Source organism: Cuculus canorus, chromosome 1 (assembly GCF_017976375.1).
Source record: "Cuculus canorus isolate bCucCan1 chromosome 1, bCucCan1.pri, whole genome shotgun sequence".
NCBI lineage: Eukaryota > Metazoa > Chordata > Aves > Cuculiformes > Cuculidae > Cuculus > Cuculus canorus.
The window spans coordinates 314,132-339,039 of record NC_071401.1 but is presented as its reverse complement, the minus strand read 5'-3'; the positions used below and the strand labels follow the sequence as shown (position 1 = coordinate 339,039).

Sequence of the window (24,908 nt, the reverse complement as noted above, 5' to 3'; positions counted from 1 at the left end):
AGGATGGGATTTTCCCCAATTTAATGAATATTTACCCAGGATGATGCAAAGGAGTCCTTTGATTTTTGCAGGACATCCCAAGCACATTTACAGGTGACGGTGTGGTAGATGTTGAAGCCTGGACACCCAGACTTAAATACAGCTTGAAGTGTTTATGTGTTGAAGCTAATTAGAACACCCTGGAAAGCTGTCTGATAATTTAACTTATCAAGCTAATTATTTATCTGGCCAAGAGAACAGCGGAGGCACAGATGTCTGGGGCTTTGTCTGCGAAGCAGGGCAGTCAGAAATAGGCTCATTCCGTTTTTCACGGCACGTTAATGAGTTCAGCCAATTAAACAATGCCAAGTTCCCTGATTATGTAGACAGATGGAGCGTGAATTCCTGGAGTATTGGGAACTGGAGAGCTTTCACTTCATCCACATCAGGCACCGCAGCCCCCAAAAAGAGCAGAAATCAGGCAAATGATCAGCACGGGTTTGAGGAGTGATTTATAACAGTTTTTTACCTGAAAACCCAAAAAGAACTATCCCTGTCCTCAAAGCTGGAGCTGTTTTCAGAGAGTCATGGAATGGGTTGTGTTGGAAGGGTTCCCAAAGCTTATTCAGTCCTAACACCCTGACATGGGACACCTTCCACTGGATTGCTCAAAGCCCAGTATTTTCCACCCCCTACCATAGGCAGGGGCACCTCCCACTGCATCAGGGGTCTCCAAGCCCCATCCAGCCTGGCCTTCAACACCTCCAGGCATGGGGCAGCCACCACGGCTCTGGGCAACTTGGGCCAGGGTGTCCCCACCCTCACAGGTCAACATTCCTTCCCAAGATCTCACCTCAAACTCCCCTCTTTCAGCTCAAGACCATTCCCCCATCCCATCCCTGCACTCCCTGATCAGGAGCCCCTCTCCAGCTTTCCTGGAGTCCCTTTCAGCTCCAGAATCTTTCCTGATTTGTGTTTCACTCAACACTCTGTTCCCTTGAGGGATCTGTGGGTTGGAAGCCTTTGGTTGACAGTTCTGCAGAAGAACCAAGAGCTGGGTTTGTGTACACAGGGCTTCATTTTACCCATAACCTTTAGCTGTAATAACACCAATCCTGCTAAGAATTACAGTTGTTGTGTTTGTTACCATCACAAATGTCAACTGAAATATCCATCACTTTGAATAGCTCGGTGGGTAAGAACTATCGTAATGGAAAGAATTAGAGTAAGCATCTCCAAAATGAAGGGAAATAAGCTGAAAGAGGGGAGATTTAGAAAAGAACTTAGGAAGAAATGCTTTCCTGGGGGTAGGAGTGGGGGTGAGGCGCTGGCCCAGGCTGCCCAGAGCAGCGGTGGCTGCCCCATCCCTGGAGGTGTTCAAGGCCAGGTTGAATGGGGCTTGAAGCCACCTGATACAGTGGGAAATGCCTCCGCTTGTGGATGGAACTGGACGGGCTTTGGGGTCCTTTCCTGCTCAAATAATCCTATTATTCCATGATTCGGGTGATGAAAGGGACCACTGTCCTCTTGCACTGATGTCCTTCAAGGAAGTGCCTGGGATGAGGCTGTTTCCATCAGGCACTGAGCACAGAGGTGTGGAAAAGGCTGAGACAGAGGTGTCGAAAAGGCTGGGGACCAACAGAAAGGCTGCACATTCCATGTGGAGAGCTGGAGAGGGACTTACATGGAAGCAGACACCAGGTTGTTACAGTGACTGAGAGAAGAGGCTGCAGCAATGTCGTGGGAGGGAGGTGGCCGTGGGGAAATAAATGATGTTATCGACTTCACAGGTGGGAAGTCTAGGGGTTAATAAAACATACAGAAGGGCTCAACCAGCACTGCAAAGTGTTTGTCTCTGCTCTGGAACATCTTGAAGGAGGACATCAGGAATAAGGCCCTCACGCCGAGAGACAAGGTTGTTTGTTTTCATTGCTCAGGAAGACCTAATTCTGCATTGCCTTTGAATCGTTTATTAAAAAGGAGCCTCTGGCCCTGACAGGATGGCAGCTTGGAGGAAGCGTGGCCCCACGGAACAGCAGCCGTGCCCTCACTTTCCTCATGATGGGCATTCCCCAGGTGTCTCATTTCCACCACCGGGTTTCCATCCCTTGCTGCTTGATGTGTCTCATAGCAAAGCTGGGAAACGACATCATCCTGCCCTTCATGAAAGCAGACCAAAAGCTCCACCAGCCCACATACTACTTCCTTTCAATGTTGGCCACCATGGACCTGGGCCTAATCCTGTCCACCCCACCCACGGTGCTGCACGTGATTTGGTTTGGCACCAGAGAGATCAGCTTCCTGATCCGCCTCACCCAGAAGTTCTCCATCCATGCCTTCTCCTTCATGGAGTCCTCGGTGGTTCTGGCCATGGCCTTTGACTGCTACGTGGCCATCTGCTACCTGCTGAGATACTCTTCCATCCTCACCAACGCCAGGATTGCAAAGACTGGTCTGGGGGCATTCTGCTGCTCTCTGACACTGCTCCCGCCTGTCTGCCTGCTCACATGACTGCCCTTCTCCAGGTCCCACATGCTGTCCCACCCCTATTGCCTGCACCAGGACATGATACAGTTGGCATGCGCAGACTCCACCCTGAACAGCCGGTACAGCCTCACCCTGGTTCTGCTCGTGATCATAGACTCGATGCTCATTACCTTGTCCTACACTATGATTATCAAGGCTGTGCTGGCCATGACCTCCAGAGAGGAGTAGACCAAAGCCCTCAACACTTCTATCTCTCACTTCTGTGCTGTTCTCGCCTTCTACCTACCCCTGATCAGCCTGTCCATTGTACACCAGTACGGGAAGAACACTGCACCCTTCACCCATGTGTTCTTGGCCAACGTCTACCTCTTCGTCCCACCTGTGTTGAACCTCATCATCTACAGCATGAAAAACAAGGCCCTCTGCAAAGGCCTGATCAGGCTCCTGTGCCAAAGACTGGACTGGACTGGCCATGGCCAGCAGCCCAGGGGTCATTGAGAAGTGGGAAGTTTGCCCTCATGAGATGCTCACAAAAAAAAGTGACATCTTGAACATAAGCAAGAGCTACAAAAATGCTCTAACTGACAGCCAAATGCTCTTTAAATGCATCAAAAGCAGGAACTGAGCTAGGAAAAGGGTGGACCGCTTGGTGACAAAGTATGAGTGGCACGCTCTGGGATGACTAAGCCATAGCAGAGAAGATCAGGGAGCTCTTTGCATCCCATTTCACCTCCAAAAGTATTTGGTAGGGTTCTATACATAAGACCGTCTTCAATGTAAATGAACCAAAGTTGCTTAGAATCATAAAATCACTTGGTTGGAAAAGACCCATGAGATAAAGCAAATCATACCTGTCTACACCTAAACCGTATGTCTGAGTAACCTGTCTATCTGTCTATTAAACACCTCCAGGGACAGTGACCCACCACTGCCCTGGGCAGCCTCTGCCAGGGCCCAAGAACCCTTTCAGTGAAGAAATTTTTCCCAATATCCAACCTGAACCTGCCCTGGTGAAACTTGATGTTTCCTCTCATCCTATCACTTGGGAGAAGAGACTAGCACCCACCTCACCACAAGCTCCTTTCAGGCAGTTCTAGACAGCAATGAAGTCTCTCCTCAGCCTCCTCTTCTGCTGACTAAGCAGCCCCAGGGCTCTCTGCTCCTCCAACAACCCCTGAGCTCCAGTCCCTTCCCCACCTCCTTTCCCTTCTCTGGCTGTGTTCCAGCTCCTCGAGGTCCTTCTTGGAGTGAGGGGCCCAGAACTGAACCCAGGATTCGAGGTGCGGCCTCCCCAGCATCAAGTGCAGGGAGATGATCCCTGCCCTGCTCCTGCTGGCCACCCCATGGCTGATCCAAGCCCGGATGCTGTTGGCTTTCTTGGCCACCTGGGCCACTGCCAGCTCATGTTCAGCTGCTGTTGACCAACACTCCCAGGTCCTTCTCTGCCAGGCAGCTTTCCACCTGCTCATCCCTAAGGCCAGAGCACTGCATGGCGTTCTTGATCAGGTTGAGGTGAATGTGGAGGAGGGATTACATCAAATAAATAGTGATTTGCAGTCATTATCTCCCAGGAGCTGGTGCCAATCACTGGGGATTCTGAAAGGAGCTTTGATGTGAAGGTGCAGAGCTGCTGGACAGGAAGGATCACTCTATAGCAAGCCTCCATGTTGCTGCAGGGCAGGTGATCATCCCCTGAACTCTATCCACAAAATGGGTCCCCAAGACCTACAGATCGGTGGGACCAACTTCCATCCCTGGTGGTATGGCTGAGGCTGCAATAAAGAATGAGATCACTGACCACATGGGTGCAAACAGATGGGTAAAGCCTTGCAGAGTCCGCCAGGCTACTGCAAGGGGGAATCCTGCTGTGGTGGATCTGCTGGACTTCTGTGAGGGTATCTGCCATCAGAGGGATCCCAGGGCCATAGAATCATGGAATGGTTTGGGTTGGAAAGGACATTAAAGCCCATCCAATTCCAACACAACAGGGACACCTCCCACTAGATTTGGTTGCTCAAAACCCCATCCATCTTGGCCTTGAACACCTCCAGGAATGGGGCATCCATCCCCTTCTCTGGGCAACCCATCCATCCATCCATATCACACATGGATTCCCAAATCCCCTTGTCTAAATGCATTTATTGGCAGTACTTTGTCAGGGGACAGGAGGAAACCCTCTTCTATGGATGGGAAGCTTATTAAAGTCAGGGTAGGACATTTGCCATCCAGAGAAGAGCAATGTCATCCCCAAGGGATCTCACCTAGGTCTCATTTTATTCTGTATTGTCACCAGTGACCTGGACAAAGGAGTGCACAACGAACTTGCAAAGCTTGCAGATGTCAAAGTCAGCCGCCAGACCGAGAGCAGCTCTCTAATGTTTACAAAACTTTAATTGCCATCACAATAAATACTTAGTTCCACATACACGGTCTGCTTCCTTTTGCTGTACACACAGAGAAACATAGATCATGGAATGGTTTGAGTTGGAAGGGACCTCAAAGCCCATCCAGCTGCATCTCCCTTTTACTGGATCAGGTTGCTCTAAGCGCCATCCAACCCGGTCTTCAATACCTCCATAGGTGGGACATCTATGACTTCCCTGGGCAACCTGGGTCAGGGCTTCCCCACCCTCACAGGTGAACATTTCTTCCTGAGATCTTATCTCAATCTCCCCTCTTTCAGATGAAAACCATTGCCCTCATCCCTTCCCTGCACTTCCTGACCAAGAGCCCTTCCCCAGCTTTCCTGGAGCCCCTTTCTGTACTGGAAGGATGTGGTGCAGCGCTGCTTTATGAGGTGGGTGCTGTGGAAACAGCTCTCAGATGAACTGCAGTCATATCTCTCCTCCTTGGGCTTCCCCCTCCTCTCATCTGTTTTATCTGAAGGAAAAGGATGAACCGATCTGAAATTTAAGTGTTCTGCTGAAGTGATGCCAAAGAAACCTTCTCTTCCCACTCTGTCTGCAGCCTGACATCTGCTTTTCTTCAGCAGAAGTGCTTGTTCTCCTCCTGAGACCCCTTCCCTCCTGCTTCCCTGCTGGTATCCAGCTCACAGAGAGATAACTGAGCCCGGGGGCTCCTCGTGGGTGGCCACGATAACCAGGGCTGCTCCGGGAGATAGAGAGCTCCAAGAGTTTCCGCAGCAGGTCAGAGATCTCCTCTCCATTCATGACTGGTCTTCAGTTCACATTCAAAATAAAACAAAGGTTTGTAAGAGGCTTGAGTGCTGCAACTTGAGTTTGGATCATCCGCTTCATCCTACTGCCTACATTGTTCAGAGAATGGATTGTGTGAAACATGTTTGCCTGTTTATTGTAGTGGTTGACTTACAGAATCATGGAATGGTTTGGATCAGAAGGGACCTCAAAGCCCATCAGTTCCACCACCACAGGCAAGGACACCTCTCTCTGGATCAGATTGCTTCATACCCCATCCAGCCTGGTCTTGCACACCTCCAGGATGGGGCAGCCGTTACTTTTCTGGACTTCTATTAGCGTAGAACACAATCTCCTTGTGATAGATCACTTCAAGTAATTGCATCAGCCAGGATTTCTGATGTTTTGGAAAAGTTTTACATTGATGTATGACTTTGAGAATTTGCTGGCATAGAATTATTGTAGGCTTTGCCTTCTTTACTGCAAAAATATTAATCCTTAAAAGTGAATTCTACCCATTTCCTTCTACAAGAGCAGCCACCGTTGCCACCTGAGCACCTTCTCATGGAATCATTTAGGTTAGAAAAAACCTTTAAGACCATTGCATCCAACCACAAACCCAGCACTGCCAACCCCACCACTAAACTGTGTCCCTAAGCACCATATCCACAAGCCCTTTCAATACCATTGCACAGCCCAGGGAACACGTCATACAATGAAAGCTGCGGCAGGAAGGTCTTTCGGAGATGTTCAGCTATAGAATGTCAATATTTTAATCACAACAGTATATTGAGTTTTAATAATGAGGGAACTTGAATAGTGGAGTTTTTCCTTCTGGGAGGATTGAAGTGTCTATCTCTCAGTGGTGTAGAAGCCAGACCGAGTATCTTCATGCCAAGTTTCATCCCACAATGGGTGAAACCTCCTGGACAGTGATAATGGGAGAGACAATCCGGTCATTTCTGCAAGAATGCACTGCTTGAACCCCAGGCACTGAGGAAAGGATCCTCCCTGAACAGATAAATGCTCACAGCGTTAACTCTCGCTAAATTTACCATCATCATCAGTAAATTATACACAGAGTTTGAGCACCTACCTGTGGGTTAGGTTCTTTTTTGCTGGAAGAAGAGGACCACCCTGTCCCTGATCTTCTTGTTTCTCACCCCATAAACAAAGGGGTTTGATGGGGGTGGGAGGGGGAGGCAGTAAGAGGTAGAGATTGGCCACCTGTATATGGATGTGGTGGAGGATGCCCTGTCCATACAGTGGGTGAGGAACGTGAAGAGGGCAGTGACATAAAAGACAAGGATGACCCAGACATGGGATGCACAAGTGCTGAAGGCTTTATGTCATGCCTCTGTGGATGACAGCCTCATTACCACTGGAGGGTCGTGGTGTAGGACAGAGAGATCAGGATCACGTCAGATCCTGTCAGGAAGGAGGCCATGAAGAGGCCACAAAGGGCATTGACTCTGGTGTCCCCACATGCCAGCTTCACCACGGCCATGTGCTCACCGTAAGAGTGCGAGTTGATATGATGCTGGCAAAAGAGCATCCTGTGAAGGAAGAAGCAGGCAAGACTCACCAGGAGGACCAGCACCAGGCTCCCAGTGGCCACCACCACTGGCACAGGGAGGATACTGGAGTGCCGCAGTAGGCAGCGAATAGCAATGTAGCAATCCAAGGCCATGGCCATGAGCACACCTGACTCCACCGACAAGAAGATATGGATGAAGAAGAATTGAGCAAGGCAGGAGGTAAAATCAACCTCCCCAGAGCCCAACCAGAAGATGCCAAGCATTTTGGGTAGCATGGATGTTGACAGGACCGGGTCAGTGAAGGCCACCATGGCCAGGAAGAGGTACGTGGGCTCATACGAGATCATCTCTGCTTTTATAATGAGGGAAAGGGTGATGTTCTCCAGCAGAGTAATGGCATACATGATGCAGAAGGGGAAGACAAACCAGAACTGTTCCTTCTCCAGCCCAGGGATGCCAGTGACTAGGAAATAAGGAGAGTGGGCAAGCACAGTGGAGTTCAAAGACATAGACCTTCTTGTCTCTTGCCTGCACTGAGGAGCCTTACATCCTCTAAGAAAGCATCAAACACCCTCAGCCCTGTGAGAACTGTTTGCACTGGCTCACGACAGCAAGTGTCCTGCCCACTCCTGATGAAAGCGCGCTGTCCCACTTGTTGGGATGGTCCTGGAGCACACAGACAGGATTCCTCCTGCATCAAGCAGAAGGGGAAGACTACTGAGGTGCACATCTTATGCACTGCAGTGTTCAGAGCGTGTCCAGCCCAGGAGACCTTCTTGAACTGAGTGTGGTGGGGATATGAAATCACCAGCTGCAGCTCTATAGCTCAACAGAAGCTTTTAACAGCACCATGCTGCTTGCCAGGTGAGCAGAGGCATCAAGTGCTTCCCTCAGCCAAAACCCATCCCATTTCAGGGCACAAAACCCAGCGCCACAACACCTGACCCCCCCTCCCTACAAACGCAGTGCTCCAGCAGTGCGTGTTCTCCTCCCCTGCTCATGGCTCAACTCGAGTGATTTCCTAACACCTATGAGAAAGGATTCCTTGAAGAGTCCCACAGCACGGATCAGGCCAAGGTTTCTGAGCTGGGAACCTTGCCGGGGCCCACCCACACTCACCCTGGAGAGCTGCAGTGTGCAGGAGGTGGGAGGAGGAAACAGAAGCTTCCCAGAAGAGAAGAGGTAAGCTTCTTTTCCGAGGCTCCTGCACCAGCTGAGCTGACTCTGGCAGCGGATTCTGCTCTGGCAGTATCCAGAGCAAGATTCTGCACAACAACCATTGCAGCTCAGCACGACCACCAGTCACCAGCTGGGGCTGGGGTGTCAGGGCTGTGCTGGAACCCTTACAGCTCCACATGGTTTGGGGTCACCTGCAGCCTGGGAGAGATGTCCTGGGGCTTTCTCTGTGTAGCTGTAAACAACCTAGGAACTGAAATTCTTGGTATTTTCCTTTCTTCCTTCCACCTCGTTCCTCCCAGCTGCTCCTGCTGGTGCTGTTTTACCTGAAAAGTCCTTCTTCTATGGAGAACGCGGAGACAGGGCATGAAATCCCCAGGTAAAGGGAGAGAGGAGCGTGCCTGCAAGCTTCACTACCTGGTGTCCACTCAACGCTGACTTCTGCTGCCCAGGAACGGCAATGACACAAAAAACCTCATTGCAGAGCAGCATAGCACTGCCCCAGCCCTACATCCTCACCTGCCTCCTGCAGGCTCCCAGGCGGAGACTCTGCACTGCAGAGACGAGGAGGTGTTTGCCTGACAGGCAAATCCCAGCAGGGAGCTCTGCATTTCCCCTGCTGCTGAGAGAAACAGAGAGGTTTTAACCTTCTCGGTGCTGGTGACCTCATAGAAAAGCTGAGTTCTGCCTCAGTTTGTACCTGTTTTCTTGCAGTGGGTTTATTTGGAGGAGACTTGAGAGCAATAGGATGCTTCAAGATCAAACCACGGGGCTGGGTTAGTAATTAAAACTGCAGAACCATGAATAATGGATTGCTTTCCAAACAAGACCAATCTGTCCTTCCTCTGCCGTAGCGTTAACGCAGGGTTAGAGATGGACATGGGTCACATTGTCCCCATCCCATAGATGGAGATTGTGAAATGAGAGGCAAATTTGAGAGTCCTCCTCATTTTTGCTGATTAACTCTCACTGCCATATGCCAACTGCCCCTCACTGCTCTGCTCCTGTGGAGCTATCACAGGAACATGGAATGGTTTGGGTTGGAAGGGACCTCAAAGCCTATCCAGTTCCACACCCTTCCATGGGTAGGGACGCCTCCCACTGGATCAGGGGCTCCAAGCCCCATCCAACCTGGCCTCAGACATCTCCGGGGATGGGGCAGCCACCACTTCTCGGGGCAGCCTGGGCCAGAGCCTCCTCAAACTCACAGTGAAACATTTCTTCCTAAGATCCCAAACTCAGTCTCCCCTCTTTCAGGTCAAAAACATTCCACTCATCCCACCCCTGCACCCCCTGATCAGGAGCCCCTCCTCAGCTTTCCTGGGGGACCTTTCCATACTGGAAACTGCTCTAAGATCTCCTCTCAGCCTTCTCCTGAACAACCCCAACTCTCCCAGCCTGTCCTCGAAGGTGTACCAGCTCTCACATCATATCCATGGCATCCTCTGGACTCGCCCCAACAGCTCCACATCCTTCCTGTGCTGGTTGGGGCTTTCCTTCTGCTGCAGAGCAGGGGGACCTGGGCCCCCCGCAATTGTTGTCAGAGTTGTTGGCAGCGACACACAGCGAGGAAGAAGGTTCATGTACCCTCTGTTCCCCAGCAAAGCAACACTCCATGACTGCAGTTAGGAAAACAAGATGAGGAGAGAGGATCCCACGCAGTTTTCATCCGTACCCAGGAGTGATCCATCACACCTCCCCGCTCAGAGCGTTTATTAACTGTCTTTCGGAGAAAGAAGCAGCTTGGAAATATAGAACAGCACTTACAAGGTGGTTCATTCATTTCTCTTTATTAATTTTTCTCTCACCAGAAGAAGAATAAAAATAAGGAACATATGGGGAATGAGCAGGAGTGATTCTTCAGCCCCACGGCCTCCTGAAAGGAGTTTAGATCTACAGCACCACTGAAAACTGCACCCACACCTCCCAAATCTTGTTAGGCAGGTACAGACTGCTCTCATTTTGATGGAAATCTCTGCATTCAAAGCTCTGTCTGATAAAGCAGAAGGAGACAACAGTGGCGGGAGGGGGTGTGGGGGGGGGGGGCAGGGATGGAAATTGCCTTTGAGTCCCAGGTGGCAACTCCTTGTGATGGACTTAAATGAAAGTATTTCTTCTGAAATAAAATGGGCTTTAATTTCGCAGAAAAGGTTAAAGCAAGAAGTGTTTTATGAAGGCTGAAGCTGTACAAGCGCAGTCTGAAAGAATGGCGTTTTATTCTCTGGTGGGAGAAACCACCAAACTCCAGCTACTGCCATCATTTCATAGAATCATGGAATGTTTTGCATTGGGAGGGACCTCAAAGCCCATCCTGTTTACCCCTTGCCATGAGCAGCAACACCTCCCACCAGATCAGGGGCTCCAAGCCCCATCCAACCTGGCCTTCAACACCTCCAGTGATGGGGCAGCCACCACTGCTCTGGGAAATCTGGGCCAGAGCCTCCCCACCCTCACAGCAAAACATTTCTTCCTAAGATCTCATCTCAGTCTTCCCTCTTTCACCTCAAAACCATTCCCCTCGTCCCATCCCTGCATTCCCTGATCCAGAGTCCCTCCCCAGCTTTCCTGGAGCCCATTCTGTACTGGAAGCTGCTCGAAGATCTCCCCGCAGCCTTCTCTTCTCCAGGATGAACTAACCCAACTCTCCCAGCCTGTCGTCGGACAGGAGGTGCTCCAGCAGAAGCATCATCTCTGTGGCCTCCTCTGGACTCGCCCCCCAACAGCTCTATGTCTTTCCTGTGCTGAGGACTTCAGAGCTGGATGTGGGGCTCCAGGTGAGGTCTCCTCAGAGCAGAGCAGAGGGGCAGAATCCCCTCCCTGGCCCTGCTGGTACCATGGCTTTGGATGGAGTTATGAGAATAAAGAGCGAAAAGGCTACCGGGGACTTTGTTTCATGGGCCATACCCAGGAACTAGAAAAAACCTTGGAAGCTGAATACCTCAAAATTAATTTACAGCTTATTAAGAACTGCAAGCATGTGTGAAGTCAAAGGTATGAAACGCCTTTGACTTAGATCTATGACTTCCTTCAGCTTGGAATCATAGGAATCGTGGATTGAGTTGGGTTGGAAGAGAACTCAAAGCCCATCCAGTCCCACCCCTCCCATGGGCAGGGACACCTCCCACTGGATCAGGTTGCTCCAAGCCCCATCCAATCTGGCCTTCCACACCTCCAGGTATGGGGCAGCCACCGCTTCTCTGTGCAGCCTGGGCCAGGGTCTCACCACCAGCAGCATGAAGAATTTCTTCTTAATGTTTAGTCTTTAAGCTCATCCAGTCCGATCACACTAAAGCATCACTAACTTTTATAACTTGCTTACTCTTTCTGTCAAGATGTTGTCATTTTATTGAATATAATTATTAACTAAAATTGGTTTTACAATTGCTGCCAGAAATCCCGGGTCTGAAATTTTTCAAAGTCATCCTCCACAAGGAGGCTGAGCAATCTTGACTGAACACCCAATGGACCATAACAAGACTGTGGAGGTGTAGGACTTCTTCTGAGGTGCATTCCTGCAACGATAATGTCACCTTCTGCCATTATTTTACTTAGAGATTGGTGCTAAAGCCAAAGTTTTGGGCAAAATTTCACCAAAATGTTTTGAGAAAGTGAATGTGCCACAAGAAGAACCAGGAATTAATGAAATTGCCCCAAAACACTGCAGCATTCACTCAGCTCTGCCATTGTTATAGGTGAGATGGGGACAGAGAAGCACAATGTCAAGATGTTTATTGGTTTGCTGTGCCACTTTCCTTCACGTTGAATCATAGAATGTCCTGAGCTGGAAGGGACCCACAAGGATCATCGTGTCCAGATCCTGTCCCAGCACAGGAAAATCCCTACATTCACACCGTGTGGCTGAAGGCTTTGGCCAAACCCTGCTGGGCCCTGTGACCGCTTCCCTGGGCAGCTGTTCCAGAGCTCCATGTCTGGGTGAAAAACCTTCTCCTAATGTCCAACCTAACCCTCCCGTGGCCCGCCTTCCTGCCATTCCCTTGTGTTAGAGAGAAGAGCTCAGTGCCTGCTCATGCTGGTCTCCTCTCTCCGTTGACCAATGATGGTGTGGTGGATTTAGACCATTGTAGTAGATCTTCTACAAGTCTGGCAAGGGTAAACACTCTTAGAAGGAGTTTACTCTTCGCCTTGCAGTAGCTCTTCAGGGGCTCCTACCATGTGCTGGGCACCCCACAAACAGAGAATGGTCCTGCACCAAAGACTCTCAAACGTAAAACAAGATGAGGAGGTGTGAGGGTACAGGAGCCAGCGGCCAAGCACAGGTCACTGGGCAGGTCTGTCATTGCAGATATGAATGAAATTCAGGATTCTCCTCTGTATCACTTTGGTCCTCACCCCATAGATGATGGGGTGGGCCACAGCAGGCACCAGAATGTAGACGTTCCCCATGACAATATGGACCAATGGAGCCAGGTCCTTCCCAAACCTGTGCACCACAGACAGCCCTATCAGGGGAACGTAGAAGGTCAGGACCACACAGATATGGGCAATGCAGGTGCTGAATGCCTTGAGCCTCTCCTTCCAGGATGCCAGCCGCAAGACAGCCTTAATGATCAAGATGTAGGAGAGGCAGATGAGGATGGCGTCCAGCCCCATGACCAGCAGGATGGCTGTGAGGCCGTACACCACACTGGGGGTGGTGTTGGCACAGGCCAGGTTCATCACGTCCTGGTGCAGGCAGAAGGAGTGCGACAGCACCCGGGATCTGCAGAAGGGAAGGGGCACGAGGAGCAAAGGCAAAGGCAGGAAGAAGAGAACACCCCTGGCCATGGCTGCCACACCTATTTTTGCAGTCGTGGCGTTGGTGAGGATGGCAGCATGTCTCAGCGGGTGGCAGATGGCCACGTACCGGTCCATGGCCATGGCCAGGAGGACAGTGGACTCAATGGCTGAAAGGGTGTGGATGAGGAACATCTGGACAAGGCAAGCGCCAAAGCTGATCTCCCTGGTGTTGAACCAGTAGAAGGAGAGGACGCGCGGCACTGTGGAGGTAGACAGGGTCAGGTCGATGGCAGCCAGCATGCAGAGGAAGAAGTACATGGGAGTGTGCAGGCTGGGCTCAATCTTCACAATGAAGAGCACCGCGCAGTTTCCGGTGACGGCCAAGAGGTACACGGAACACAGAAGTATCGCCATCCAGACATGGGCAGCCTCCAGCCCTGGGATGCTGGCCAGGATGAAGGAAGAAGGGCTGAGGTCAGAGCTGTTGGGGAAGGGCATGTCACACGGGGTGGAGAGCAGTCATGCTATGCCGTAGCCCAAACCCTGCTGCAAAGGAAAGAGAAACAGCAGCTTTAGAAACCCTTTCCCATGACTTGATTCCCATGAGGATTCCCCCGTGCTGTGAAATGCAAAGGAATCTCGCAGTTGCCATCCTGAAACACAGAGCTCCTCTCTTTTTTGCCCGTGATAGCTCTATAAAATAACATCTGCAACCCTAAGCCACTGGCATTTGGATTTGAACAGGAATTCTTTGAATTCTCTTAAATACAGGACACTAAATTCCATATTCTCAGTTACAAACCCAGCAGCTGAACTTGCTTCCTTTAATTTTTAAAGGGAAAAAGTAATTTGAAAAAAAACAGAATTTCAGTGCTTCCTGTTAAACTCCAAAGCTGTTTGAGTTTTTCCATATGTGCTGCCCTGTCAGAACTGTGCTCTGTGACTCAAGTGGTGCTGCTGCCCATGGTCCACCAGGTACTCCCAACACACACAGACACACATGGATTTAGTTGTTTGCACACGAAAATTATTCCTCAAAGACATTACCTTACACAGAAGTTCCCAAATCCCCTCTGGCTGTGAGGGCAAACGAGGAGGCAGATGAAGCTCTGCTGGGCTGGGTGATGGAGAACCACCAAAAGCGCTGCAAGCTGTGATCTTCAACTGTGCCACTAAATGTGCTACTAAATCACCCACAGGATTCCTTCCTGGCTGTCCCCTCAGCCACTTGCCTGCTGTGGCACAGGCTCCATGGCTTTCCGCTGCTTTGGACAATGGTTGTGGCCAGGAAGGACAGAGATCCAGGGAGAAACTGGAAGTTTCCAGGATGGGAGCCGCACTGTGTGTGAGGATGCTGCAGGGCAGGAACCTCTCCACCAAAGCTCCTTTCCGCTGAAGCTGCGTGTGTTCCTCAGCATTAATCTCTCCTCTGATGGTAGCTGGAATTCAGGTACCTTGAGCAAAGGGTGGTCCCATCAAGTGCTGCCTCAGGACCTGCTGTGCCAGTGCTCCACCAGAGGTTCTGGGGCTGCTCTGCTGAGCACTATTTCTCCCCGTGCAAGGATCCACCAGGTTCATCAACAAAGTAATGAGCATGGCACAAAACAACCAGTGGCCTGGGAATACTCCCCTTGGGAATCTTCTTTTCTCCCTCTCCACTTTCTTATGGAGAAGTTCCCTCCTTATTCTTTCCTTTCTGTTCCTCTTGTGCACAGAGCAGAACAGAGAAGGGCATTAATCCTGAGTGAGCCTGGAGTGTGTGGTGCTTAGCACCAGGCAAGACCAGCCCTGTGTAATCCTGCCCCAACACCTGCTGCTGCTTCACCCTTCCCTGGTGGACACTGACAGTTGTTTCCTATCTTCCACCATGGTTAAAATTGGCCAGAACACAGCTTAAGACCAGCAAAAACACAGCTTCACAACTTGGAGGCATGAAAGGTTTGGGGTAATTTTATTCTGTGCATGGGAGGAAGCAAGCCAGGAAGATCTTAGAATAGAACCATAGAATCGCTTGGTTGGAAAAGACCTTTGAGATCATCAAGCCCAACCGTACCTGTGCACTACTAAACCATCCCTGAGCACCTCTTCTGCCTGGCTTTTAAATCCCTCCAGGGATGGGACTCAACCACCTCCCTGGGCATTATCTGCCAGGGCCTGAGAACTCTTTCAGTGAAGAAAATTTTCCTTATGTCCGATCTAAACCTGCCCTGGTGCAACTTGAGGCCATTTCCTCTCATCCTGTCGCCTGTCACCTGGGAGAAGAGACCAACACCCACCTCACTACAACCTCCTTTCAGGCAGTTGGAGACAGCAATGAGGTCTCACCTCAGTCTCCTTTTCTCCAGGCTAAACAACCCTCAGCCGCATCTCATAACACTTGTTCTCCAGCCCTTTCATCTGCTCCATTCTCCTTCTCCAGATGAGCTCCAGCCCCTCAAGGTCCTTCTTGTCCTGAGGGGCCCAAAAGCAAGCCCAGGATTCAAAGTGTGGCCTCACCAGTGCCAAGTGCAGGGGCACAATCATTCCTCTGGTCCTGCAGGCCACACTGTTTCTGACAGAGGCGGAGATGTTACTGACCTTCTTGGCCACCTAGGCTGCTGCTGTCTCGTGTTCAGTCATATCATGAAGTCTTTCTGCATACCCGGCTGAGATGCATCTGACAGCAGAGTGATAGGTGCTGGGAGACACTGTCGCTCCCATCTGTTGTATGCACCTGGAGATCTCCTCCTCCCGTCCCTCTGAGTTAGGCAGTACCTGGCAGATCATAGAATCATGGACTGATTTGGGTTGGAAGGGAAGGGACCTCAAAGCCCATCCAGTTCCAACCCCCTGCCATGAGCAGGGACACCTTCCACTGGTTCAGGTTGCTCCAAGCCTCATCCAACCTGGCCTTCAACACCTCCAGGGATCGGTAGCCACCAGTTCTCTGGGCAACCTGGGCCAGATCTCAGTTGAAAGACTGCCAGATGTGATCTGTAGCATCAGAAAGTTTGGCCATTCCTATTATTTTGCCATTCCTATCACATTTTTTAGTGTCCTTTTTTCATCAACAGAGTCAGCCATGCCAGAGGCCTAAGCACCATCCTGATGCACGCCTAATTCATGCTGTCCTATGCCCACCCACTGCAAATCCTGAAGGTTCTAAGCAACTTCAATCTAATATCTCTGCATCTTATAAGCAGAAAAAAATGGTTCCATCCAGTCTTTTGACCTTTTAGAATGAGCAGATGTCTTTTATTGAAGATACCGCATATAGACATTACACCCAAAGCTAAAGAATGGCTGGAACATTGGACTTGGCAAGATAGCAAGGATGAAGGACATCAAAAAGACATGCAGCAGTGGCACTGTTTCCACCACTGTGGGTATGTATGGCGCTTCAGAAACACAGATGAAGATGAAGATGAAGATGAAGGCTGAGTCATTAGGAGGACTGAGAGAGCTGTGGGTCCACTAAATTGGACCCATCTTCAAAAACTGCTCTGTGCTTGGCCTCTGGAAATGGGCTCCATCTTGTGGGGTGTTTGTAGTTGAGTAGTTAATGACTGGGATATCCAGGGTGGCTCCAGGCTCGTGGCCCAAGCTATGTCTTGTTGAGCTTGCTGCTCGGGTAACTATGCTGTAACACATATTGAGGAAGCGATGAACTCACACAAGGGAGTCTGGGCGAAAATTACATGCTTTTATCTGGTTATTAGAGTGGGCGTGACACGCATTGTAGAGGTTTCTTCATCCACCACATCATGTGACTTGAAAAGAAAAAGTCCGGCCACCATTCTTATGTAACTGCCTCCCTCTAAGTAGGGCTTCCATCTGTCTGTGTCACAGACGTCAATACCTGGGATGTTTGCGGACTGCTGGAAGGCATGAAGGCATCATACGAGGAAAAGACACAGAAGATCTCGGCTCTCGGTTGAGTGGAGCTGCAGTTCTTTCATCTGGCAGTGACTCTCATGGATGGAGAACAATGAACCTGAAGGTGTTCGAGGCCAGTTTGGATGGGGCTTGGAGTGACCTGATCCAGTGGATGGTGTCCCTGACCATGGCAGGAGGATGGAACTGGGTGATCTTAAGGTCCCTTCCAACCCCAAACAGTCTATGATGAAACAAGTCCACCAGCTCTGACCAAGAAGCCAATCCACTGGTACTTTCTGGCAGAACTAGTGGAGGAACCTACCAGTTGGATTCACTCTTCCTCCACAGCGTCCTGAGCAAAGCCTCGCGGATGTGGCTGGATTTTATGCTGTAGATAATGGGGTTGAGAGCGGGGGGAATTATGAGGTAGGTGTAAGCCACTAGAGTGTTAACCAGAGGAGGAACGTTCTTTCCAAAACGATGGATCATGGACAGTCCGATCATTGGGATGAAGAACACTAGAACAGCACAAATGTGGGAAACGCATGTGTTCAAAGCCTTGAGACACTCCTCCTTGGTTGCAAGTCCAATAATGGTTTTAATGATCAGGATGTAGGACAGCACGATGAAGATGAAGTCCATCCCCACTGTTGACAAGAGAATAACCATTCCGTAGAAGACATTGACCTTTATATCTGCACATGCGAGGTTCATGATGTCAGGATGGAAGCAAAAGGAATGAGAAAGCTCAGTCTTCCTGCAATAGGTCAGTCTCTTGAGCAAGAAGGGAATGGGAAGGAGGGAGACCACCCCTCGTAATACAATTGCAAGACCTATTTTTATGACCGTCGTCTTGGTCAGTATGGATGGGTGTCTCAATGGATGGGAGATGGCAACAAAGCGGTCAAATGCCATTGCCAGGAGGACAGAGGATTCGATGAAGGACAGCGTGTGGATGAAGTACATCTGGGTGAGGCAAGCATCAAACCCAATCCTTTGCATGTTAAACCAAAAGATGCCCAGAGTAGTAGGCAACGTACAGAGAACCAAGACTAGATCAGTGACGGCCAGCATGGAGAGGAAATAGTACATTGGCTCGTGAAGACTTTGGGTCTTCTTTATGATGAATAGGATCGTGCAGTTCCCCAAGAGAGCAACAAGGTATAGCACACAGAAAGGAATGGAGATCCAGTGGTGAAGGGCTTCCAGGCCCGGGATGCCCATCATGAGGAAAGCTGAAGGCTGATAGAAGGAGCCATTGAATTCCCAGGTGGTGTGTGAGTCATGCTCCATCCCAGCTCAGCTCTCACAAAACCTACACCTAAAACAAACCAACAGAAACTCCAGGTAGTCGGACTCTTCACCAAATGGAGAACTGGGTAATGACGAGCCCCATATCCACCCACCTCCCCTGCAGATGCCTCCATGATGTTTAGGACAGTGGTATAATTACTGTAGTGTCACATAGAACCATGGAATTGTTTGGTTGGAAAAGACCTTTGAGAGCATTGAGTCCAACCATTCCTGTCCACCACTAAATCATATCCCTGAGTACTTCATCTCCCAGTCTTTTATGGGGACTCAATCACCTCCCTGGGTAGCCTCTGCTTGTGCCTGACAACCCTTTGCCATGAAGGAATTTTTCCTAACATCTGGTGTAAACCTGGCACGACTTCAAGCCATTTCCTCTCATCCCATCCCTTGTTTCTTGGGAGAAGAGATCAGCACCCACCTCACCACAACCTCCTTTCAGGCACTTGTAGACAGCAATGAGTTCTCCCCTCAGCCTCCTCTTCTCCAGGATAAACACCCCCAGCTTCCTCAACTGCTTCTCATAACACTTTTTCTCCACTCCTTCCCCAACTCCTTTCTCTTCTCCAGACGTGTTCCAAACCCTCCAGGTCTTTCTTGGACTGAGGGGCACAGAACTGAACCAGGATTTGAGGTACAGCCTTCCCAGCGCCAAGTGCAGGGGACAATCCCTGCCCTGCTCCTGCTGGCCACCCCATGGCTGATCCAAGCCAGAGTGCTGTTGGCCTTCTTGGCCACCTGGGCCACTGCTGGCTTACGTTCAGCCACTATCAACCAACATCCCCAGGTCCTTCTCTGCCAGGCAACTTTCCAGCTGCCCTTTCCCAAGCCTGGAGCTGCTCCAGGTTGTTGTGTCTCTAGTGCAGGATTTGGACTTGGCCTCCTTGAACCCCATCCCTTTGGCCTTGGCGCACAAATCCATCCTGGCCCAATCAGCAGAGCCTTCCTTCCACCCAGCCCATGGGTCCAGCCTGACGAGGTCCTTCTGCAGAACCTCCCCGCCCTTGAGCAGACTGACACACCCACCCAACTCGTTGTCATCTGCACACTGACTGAGGGAGCACTTGATCCCTTCACCCAGGTCATGGATAAAGACATTGAACAGAACGGGGTCCAACACTGAGCCCTGGCGTTCAGTGTGACAGCACTCTTGTTTACCCATTAAACTGTAAAGTGAAGGAGAAAGACGGAAATTTTTTCTTAAAAAAAAGGGGGGGGGGGAAGACACTTTTGCTTAAAATAAAAGAGAAAAGCTTGTCAGTGGGTGTCCCTGATGTCTACAGGCTGAGATGGTCTGTTGAGTGAGCAAATGGTTCTTCTACATCATCCCACTCAGGACAAAGGTGCTAAGCAGTCACCTTGGTTTTGGTGCCAAAGGACACCGAAGGAACCCTCAGTGTAGGAAATAATTGACAAAGCACAGCAGAGATTCAGGCTTTGGGATGCTATCATTCTCGGCACAGAAGGTGGCCATCAGGGCAAGGTGGATTTTCACTAGCTCTCACATCCAAGTTGAGGATGATCTATGTCATTGTCAGGAGAAGGAGAATAAATGAGCAAAACTCAAGAAGTTACAGGTTTGGAAGCCCTGGGAAGGTGTCCATGGAAAGCATCTGGGTTCAAATCAAAGAGGAGAGACACAGAGGATATCTCCACAAGGGTCAAGAGTACGATACGAGATGAGTGTGGTTCAACAAGGCCAAGTCCAAATCCTGCACTTGAGACACAACAACCCCATTAATGCTCCAGGCTTGTGGAAGAGCGACTGGAAAGCTGCCCAGCAGAGAAGGACCTGGGGATGTTGATGAACAGCAGCTGAACATGAGCCAGCAGTGGCCCAGGTGGCCAAGAAGGCCAACAGCATTCCGGCTTGGATCAGCCATGGGGTGGCCAGCAGGAGCAGGGCAGGGATCATCCCCTGCACTTGGCACTGGGGAGGCTGCACCTCAAATCCTGGTTCAGTTCTGTGCCCCTCAGTCCACGAAAGACCTGGAGGGGTTGGAACACGTCTGGAGAAGGGAACGGAGCTGGAGAAGGGTGTGGAGAAAAAGTGTTATGAGAAGCAGTTGAGGGAGCTGGGGGTGTTTATCCTGGAGAAGAGGAGGCTGAAGGGAGACCTCATCGCTCTGTGCAGGCCCTGGAAAGGAGGTTGTGGTGAGGTGGGTGCTGATCTTTTCTCACTGGTAGCCAATGACAGGAGAAGGGGAAATGGCTCTAAGATGCTCCAGGGAGATTTAGGTTGGATATTGGGAGGAATTTCTTTCCTGAAGGGGTTCTCAGGTGCTGGCAGACGCTGCCCAGGGCGATGATGGAATCCCCATCCAACCAGGTGTTTAAAGGATGAGTAGATGTCCTACTCGGGGATGTGGTCTGGTGTCGGACTTAGCAAGACTGGATAGATGGTTGGACTCTATGACCTTAAGAGTCTTTTCCAACTGAAACCATCCTGTTATTCTGTGATTTATTATTTTCCAAACATGATTTTTCTCCATTTCTGCTCTCCTGCTGGAGATGCTGATGTGGCAATAAATCCCAGAGCTTAGCAAGGACAAACACGTTCCTGCTCCAGGGCAAGAGCAACACAAAACCGATGGGAACAGGGGAAGACCCAAATCTTCCATTTCCCCCAGGCAGGGCCACTTTATCCTCATTGCAAAGTCACACATTGGTGTCAGGAATTGCCTCAGCCAGCACGTAGACCCACCGTGAAGAGACAAGTCCTTCTTCAGGAGAACCTCGTCAGTGCAGGAGACAGCACAGACGTGGATGAAGCTGCCCAATGAAGGGCAGCCAGCGCATTCCTGAAAGCTCAAGAGTGGCAAAAGGAGACTGCACAGGGGTACCTCTGGTCCTGTGTGGCAACATGGAGCTCCCCAGAGGTAAAAGTGGTCCCTTTCTGCCAATATGGCAGCATCAGAGAAGCAAGAGCTGACCTGCAGGCTTGTGCAATTCAGTCTCACCTGGAGGGTGGGTTAAAGAAACCTGAAAAATGGAGTACGTGCATGCACGTCCCTGCCCATGGCAGTGGGGTTGGAACTGTATGGGTTTTGAGGTCCCTTCTAATCTAAACCATTCCACGATTCTATGTGTGTCTGTCTGCCTGCCTTACAGCAGCATCGGGCTGACATCCAGAACTCTCAGAGATCTTGAGATTCTGGAGGTTTCTGGGGATATTGAGGCAGATAAAGGGGAGAGGCTGTTAGAACACAGTGGCAAAGAAAGGACAGGTGAGAACTCAGCCTGGAGAAGAGAAGGCTCTGGGGAGACCTTAGAGGAGCTTCCAGGGGGGAAAAAAGCTTCCTGAAAGGGGCTCCAGGGAAGCTGAGGAGGGTCTCCTGATCAGGGAGTGCAGGGATAGGACAAGGGGACCAGTTTTGAGCTGAAAGAGGGGAGATTGAGATGAGATCTTAGGAAGAGATGTCCCATCCCTGGAGGTGTTGAAGGCCAGGTTGGATGGGTCTTGGAGTCTGCTGGTCTGGTGGGAGGTGTCCCAGCAGGGGGTGGAACTGAGTGGTCTTTGAGGTCCCTTCCACCCCAAGCTTTTCCATGATTCCATGATTCTATGATTCCAGCTCACTGGGTCTATAAAAGATGCTTCTTGTGCAGGAAAATCTTTCTCCAAATCTGACTTTTTTAGACACTGGCAACTGCTGCCTCAGTACAGAAAGATATTTAGAAGTGGGCTTTGCTCGATGTGCTCCTCTCTGAGCTGCTCCACTTTATTATGTACTCCCACACATTCCAGATCCCACTCCAAGCTGGTTTTCCCCCTCCAAGTTTTGTACATGTGCATCTATAAATACTGTATATAAAAATACATAAAATACACTTATAAAATAGATAAGCAAGCATGCACGCTTGTTTGTGGCTCTGTATATTTAACATACAGCACACACACATTACTCCTCCCATCTGACTATCGTGGGGTCAGTTCCACTTTTCACTCGGTAACCGAGCCCTGATGAGGACACAAACCTCCAGCTGCAGGAGGAATCAACAATGAATGGCAGCACTCAGGCAGTGTTTGCTGCCATCCTAGGAGAGTCTCCTGCCTCAGAGAGCAAATTGTCTTGCTCAATGCCCAAGGTGTTTCTGTACCCCAGGAGCTGCTCCAGGCTGCCTCAGGGAAGGGATCAGGCATGGACGCAGATGGCCCATGGAGGACATATTGTCCACCCTCCTTCTCCATCCCTCTAAAGCCACATCTTGGTTTCTTGCCTGTCTGATTTTCACCGATAACTTAAGGGAAGTGCTGGTGCTTTAAGAGTTTTCAGCGCAGGCAAGAGCAGGCGCCTGGGAGCTGGGGCTGGGAAGGACGGGACCAAGAGATCTGCTCTTTTCCCAAGAGGAGAATTTGCTATTTTCACAACCAACTCAAGCTTCCAAGTGAAGGCTCAGCCGCTCGGCGGAGGGAGGAGGATTAGCAAAGAAACTCAGCATCCACAGAACTGAATTGCTGTTGACTCTACAGGCAAGGACAGGAATGCAACGTTCCCACCGGCTGAGCTGGACCACCGGACAGTGGAAGTGCAGGCTGACCCTTACACAAAGCCCACAGCACAATGGCAAGTGGCACCATGATGGGTAGATCGTCCCATCACCGTCACGGTGCCAGCATGTCCTGAAAAGATTTTCCAACTCTCTCATGAACACCCAACCCAGCAGGTCCCATGGAGTGGCATGGACAACCCAAGCAGCGCTTTGGAGACACCTTTCCCCACCCATGTTGGTATCCAACCACATCCACTACCCTGGTAAGTGAGGAGCGCGATGATGGAGAGGCCAGGGTACTTACCGAGCACAGCAGTGAGGGCCTAGGGTCTTTACGACCTGCGTGGGCAGCACAACCCTGTCACAACGCAGAAGGAGAACCCGCATCTGCATCCCAGCTTCGGGAGGGCAGTGCTTATAACGCGCCCTGAGGACTGACCCCGTCCAATCAACCAGGAGCTGCTTGGAGCCCCAGCTCCCCGTGCGTAAACAGCATGAGGCGGACCAGTAGAAATGGTGTGTGAAGTAAATGATCGTTTCCATTTATGATGCTCTCCCAGCCGGCATGATTTTCCTCTGATGGTTTATTGGGCGACGTGTTTATAGCTGCCGGAGATTTATGGCTGGCAATTCTCCAGCGTGCTGGCAGCGCACATTTTTATTGTGAGAATGCACCTAAAATGCAAATAATAATCTATCTTGCAAGAAGAGTTCATGCAGCATCTCTCCCAGGGAAGATGAGAGGTGAGGTTCTACCCTCTCTGTGACCAGAGACACACAAATGTTTTATTAAAAACATAATACATGGCACAATAAAAACAAACTAAACATTGTGAAGCCAAACACAGGCCCATTAGCAGATTTCCTCTCCAATGGCCCAGGAGCCCATTGCATCTCAATGTAATTAGATTATCTTCGTCGCCTCAGCTGTGAAGTGGAAATTACTGTTAACCCCTGTTTCTGCGGCTGCCAGACTAGGACACAGGAATCATAGGATCACGGACCTCAAATCCCATCCAGTTCCACCCCCTGCCATGGGCAGGGGCACCTCCCACTGGATCAGGGGGCTCCTAGCCCTATCTAATCTGGCCTTCAACACCTCCAGGAATGGAACAGGCACCACTGCTCTGGGCAACCTGGGCCAGGGCCTCCCCACCCTCACAGAAAAACATTTCTCACAAAGATCTCATCTCAGTCTCCTCTCTTTCAGCTCAAAACCATTCCCCTCATCCTATCCCTGCACTCTTTGATCAAGAGCCTCTCTCCAGCTTTCCTGGAGCCCCTTTCCATGCTGGAATCTGCTCTAAGATCTCCTCTGGGCCTTCTCTTCTCCAGGCTGAACAACCCCAACTCTCCCAGCCTGTCCTTGTGCAGTAGGTTCTCCAGCCCTCACATCATCTCTGTGTCCTCCACTGGCCTTGCTCCAATTGATCCATGTCTTTCCTGTGCTGAGGACTCCAGAACTGGAAGCAGGGCTCCAGGTGAGATCTCGGAGACCCAAATATGGGGGCAGAATCCCTGCTGGCCCCATGGCTTTGGATGAAGCCCAGGACGTGACTGGCTTTCTAGAATCCAGAGAACAGGAGCACCGTTGCTACATAAAGTCACCACATTGATAATACTTGTGTCACCATCATCACAGGAAAACATTTCTTCCTAAGATCTCATCTCAGTCTCCCCTCTTTCTGCTTAAAGCTCATAAGTTTGCCCTCTCTCATGTGAGGAATCTATAGGAAATGCAGCAACCAGACCTGGAAGAGACTTCTGGACTCATAAACCAGACTGTGTTGGGGCATTCCAATAGATGACAGTCAAAAAGTTATCAGCATTCCAATAGATGACAGTCAAAAAGTTATCAAGGTCCCAGGCATGGTGCTCAGCATCTCATCTCAGCATCAATTAATTTGCAAGCATTAATTTTAATAAGACAGTAGTCACCTGCTACTATTAACAACTTTGTTGTTAAATCTCCTGGCCAGGCTTACGGTTGGAGGGCAGGAAGGTTCTGTGGAGGGATCAGGACAGCCTGGATCCATGGGTCAAGACCAATGGGAAGCGGTTCAACAAGGACAAGTGCTGAGTTCTGCCCTTTGGCCAAAACAACCCCATGCAGCGCTTCAGGTTAGGGGAAGAGGGACTGGAAAGCTTTCTGGTGGGTGCTGGTCAATAGTGGCTAAAC

The 24,908-nt window shown here is 50.3% G+C and overlaps 4 protein-coding genes across 5 annotated transcripts; 1 reads left to right on the top strand and 3 right to left on the bottom strand.

Annotated features, from left to right (window-relative positions):
* Window positions 1-1,714: 1,714 nt before the first annotated feature.
* LOC104056074 (olfactory receptor 51Q1-like) lies at window positions 1,715-2,964 on the top strand. The gene is given in 2 exon segments (XM_009557288.2): window positions 1,715-1,769; window positions 1,979-2,964. Coding segments are annotated over 2 exon segments (1,041 nt in total).
* Window positions 2,965-6,724: 3,760 nt separating this feature from the next.
* On the bottom strand, window positions 6,725-7,687 carry LOC104056065 (olfactory receptor 52R1-like). Its single transcript, XM_009557276.2, is given in 4 exon segments — window positions 6,725-6,826; window positions 6,828-6,886; window positions 6,889-7,005; window positions 7,008-7,687. Coding segments are annotated over 4 exon segments (939 nt in total). The 5' UTR covers window positions 7,669-7,687.
* A 2,352-nt stretch (window positions 7,688-10,039) lies between these two features.
* Window positions 10,040-23,143, bottom strand: LOC104056055 (olfactory receptor 51E2-like). Of its 2 annotated transcripts, none has more exons than XM_054056248.1 (2): window positions 14,120-16,447; window positions 10,040-13,618 (listed from the first exon to the last, which is right to left on the bottom strand). In XM_054056248.1, exon 2 carries the CDS (start codon window positions 13,568-13,570, stop codon window positions 12,614-12,616), a length of 957 nt encoding a protein of 318 aa, XP_053912223.1. In that variant the 5' UTR covers window positions 13,571-13,618; window positions 14,120-16,447; the 3' UTR covers window positions 10,040-12,613. The 2 variants fall into 2 exon arrangements, with proteins under 2 accessions (XP_053912223.1, XP_053912222.1); XM_054056247.1 differs by lacking the exon at window positions 14,120-16,447 and adding an exon at window positions 23,034-23,143 and having other exon boundaries at window positions 10,041-13,618.
* Window positions 16,480-23,127, bottom strand: LOC104056045 (olfactory receptor 51G2). Its single transcript, XM_054056246.1, has 2 exons — window positions 23,034-23,127; window positions 16,480-18,248 (listed from the first exon to the last, which is right to left on the bottom strand). The coding sequence occupies exon 2, from the start codon at window positions 18,218-18,220 to the stop codon at window positions 17,246-17,248; it is 975 nt and encodes a 324-aa protein (XP_053912221.1). The 5' UTR covers window positions 18,221-18,248; window positions 23,034-23,127; the 3' UTR covers window positions 16,480-17,245.
* Window positions 23,144-24,908: the final 1,765 nt, after the last annotated feature.

What these genes read in the sequence shown, in the direction of transcription:
- LOC104056045 (XM_054056246.1), bottom strand. Translation starts at nt 18,220, where the DNA reads ATGGAGCATGACTCACACACCACCTGGGAATTCAATGGCTCCTTCTAT.
- LOC104056055 (XM_054056247.1), bottom strand. Translation starts at nt 13,570, where the DNA reads ATGCCCTTCCCCAACAGCTCTGACCTCAGCCCTTCTTCCTTCATCCTG.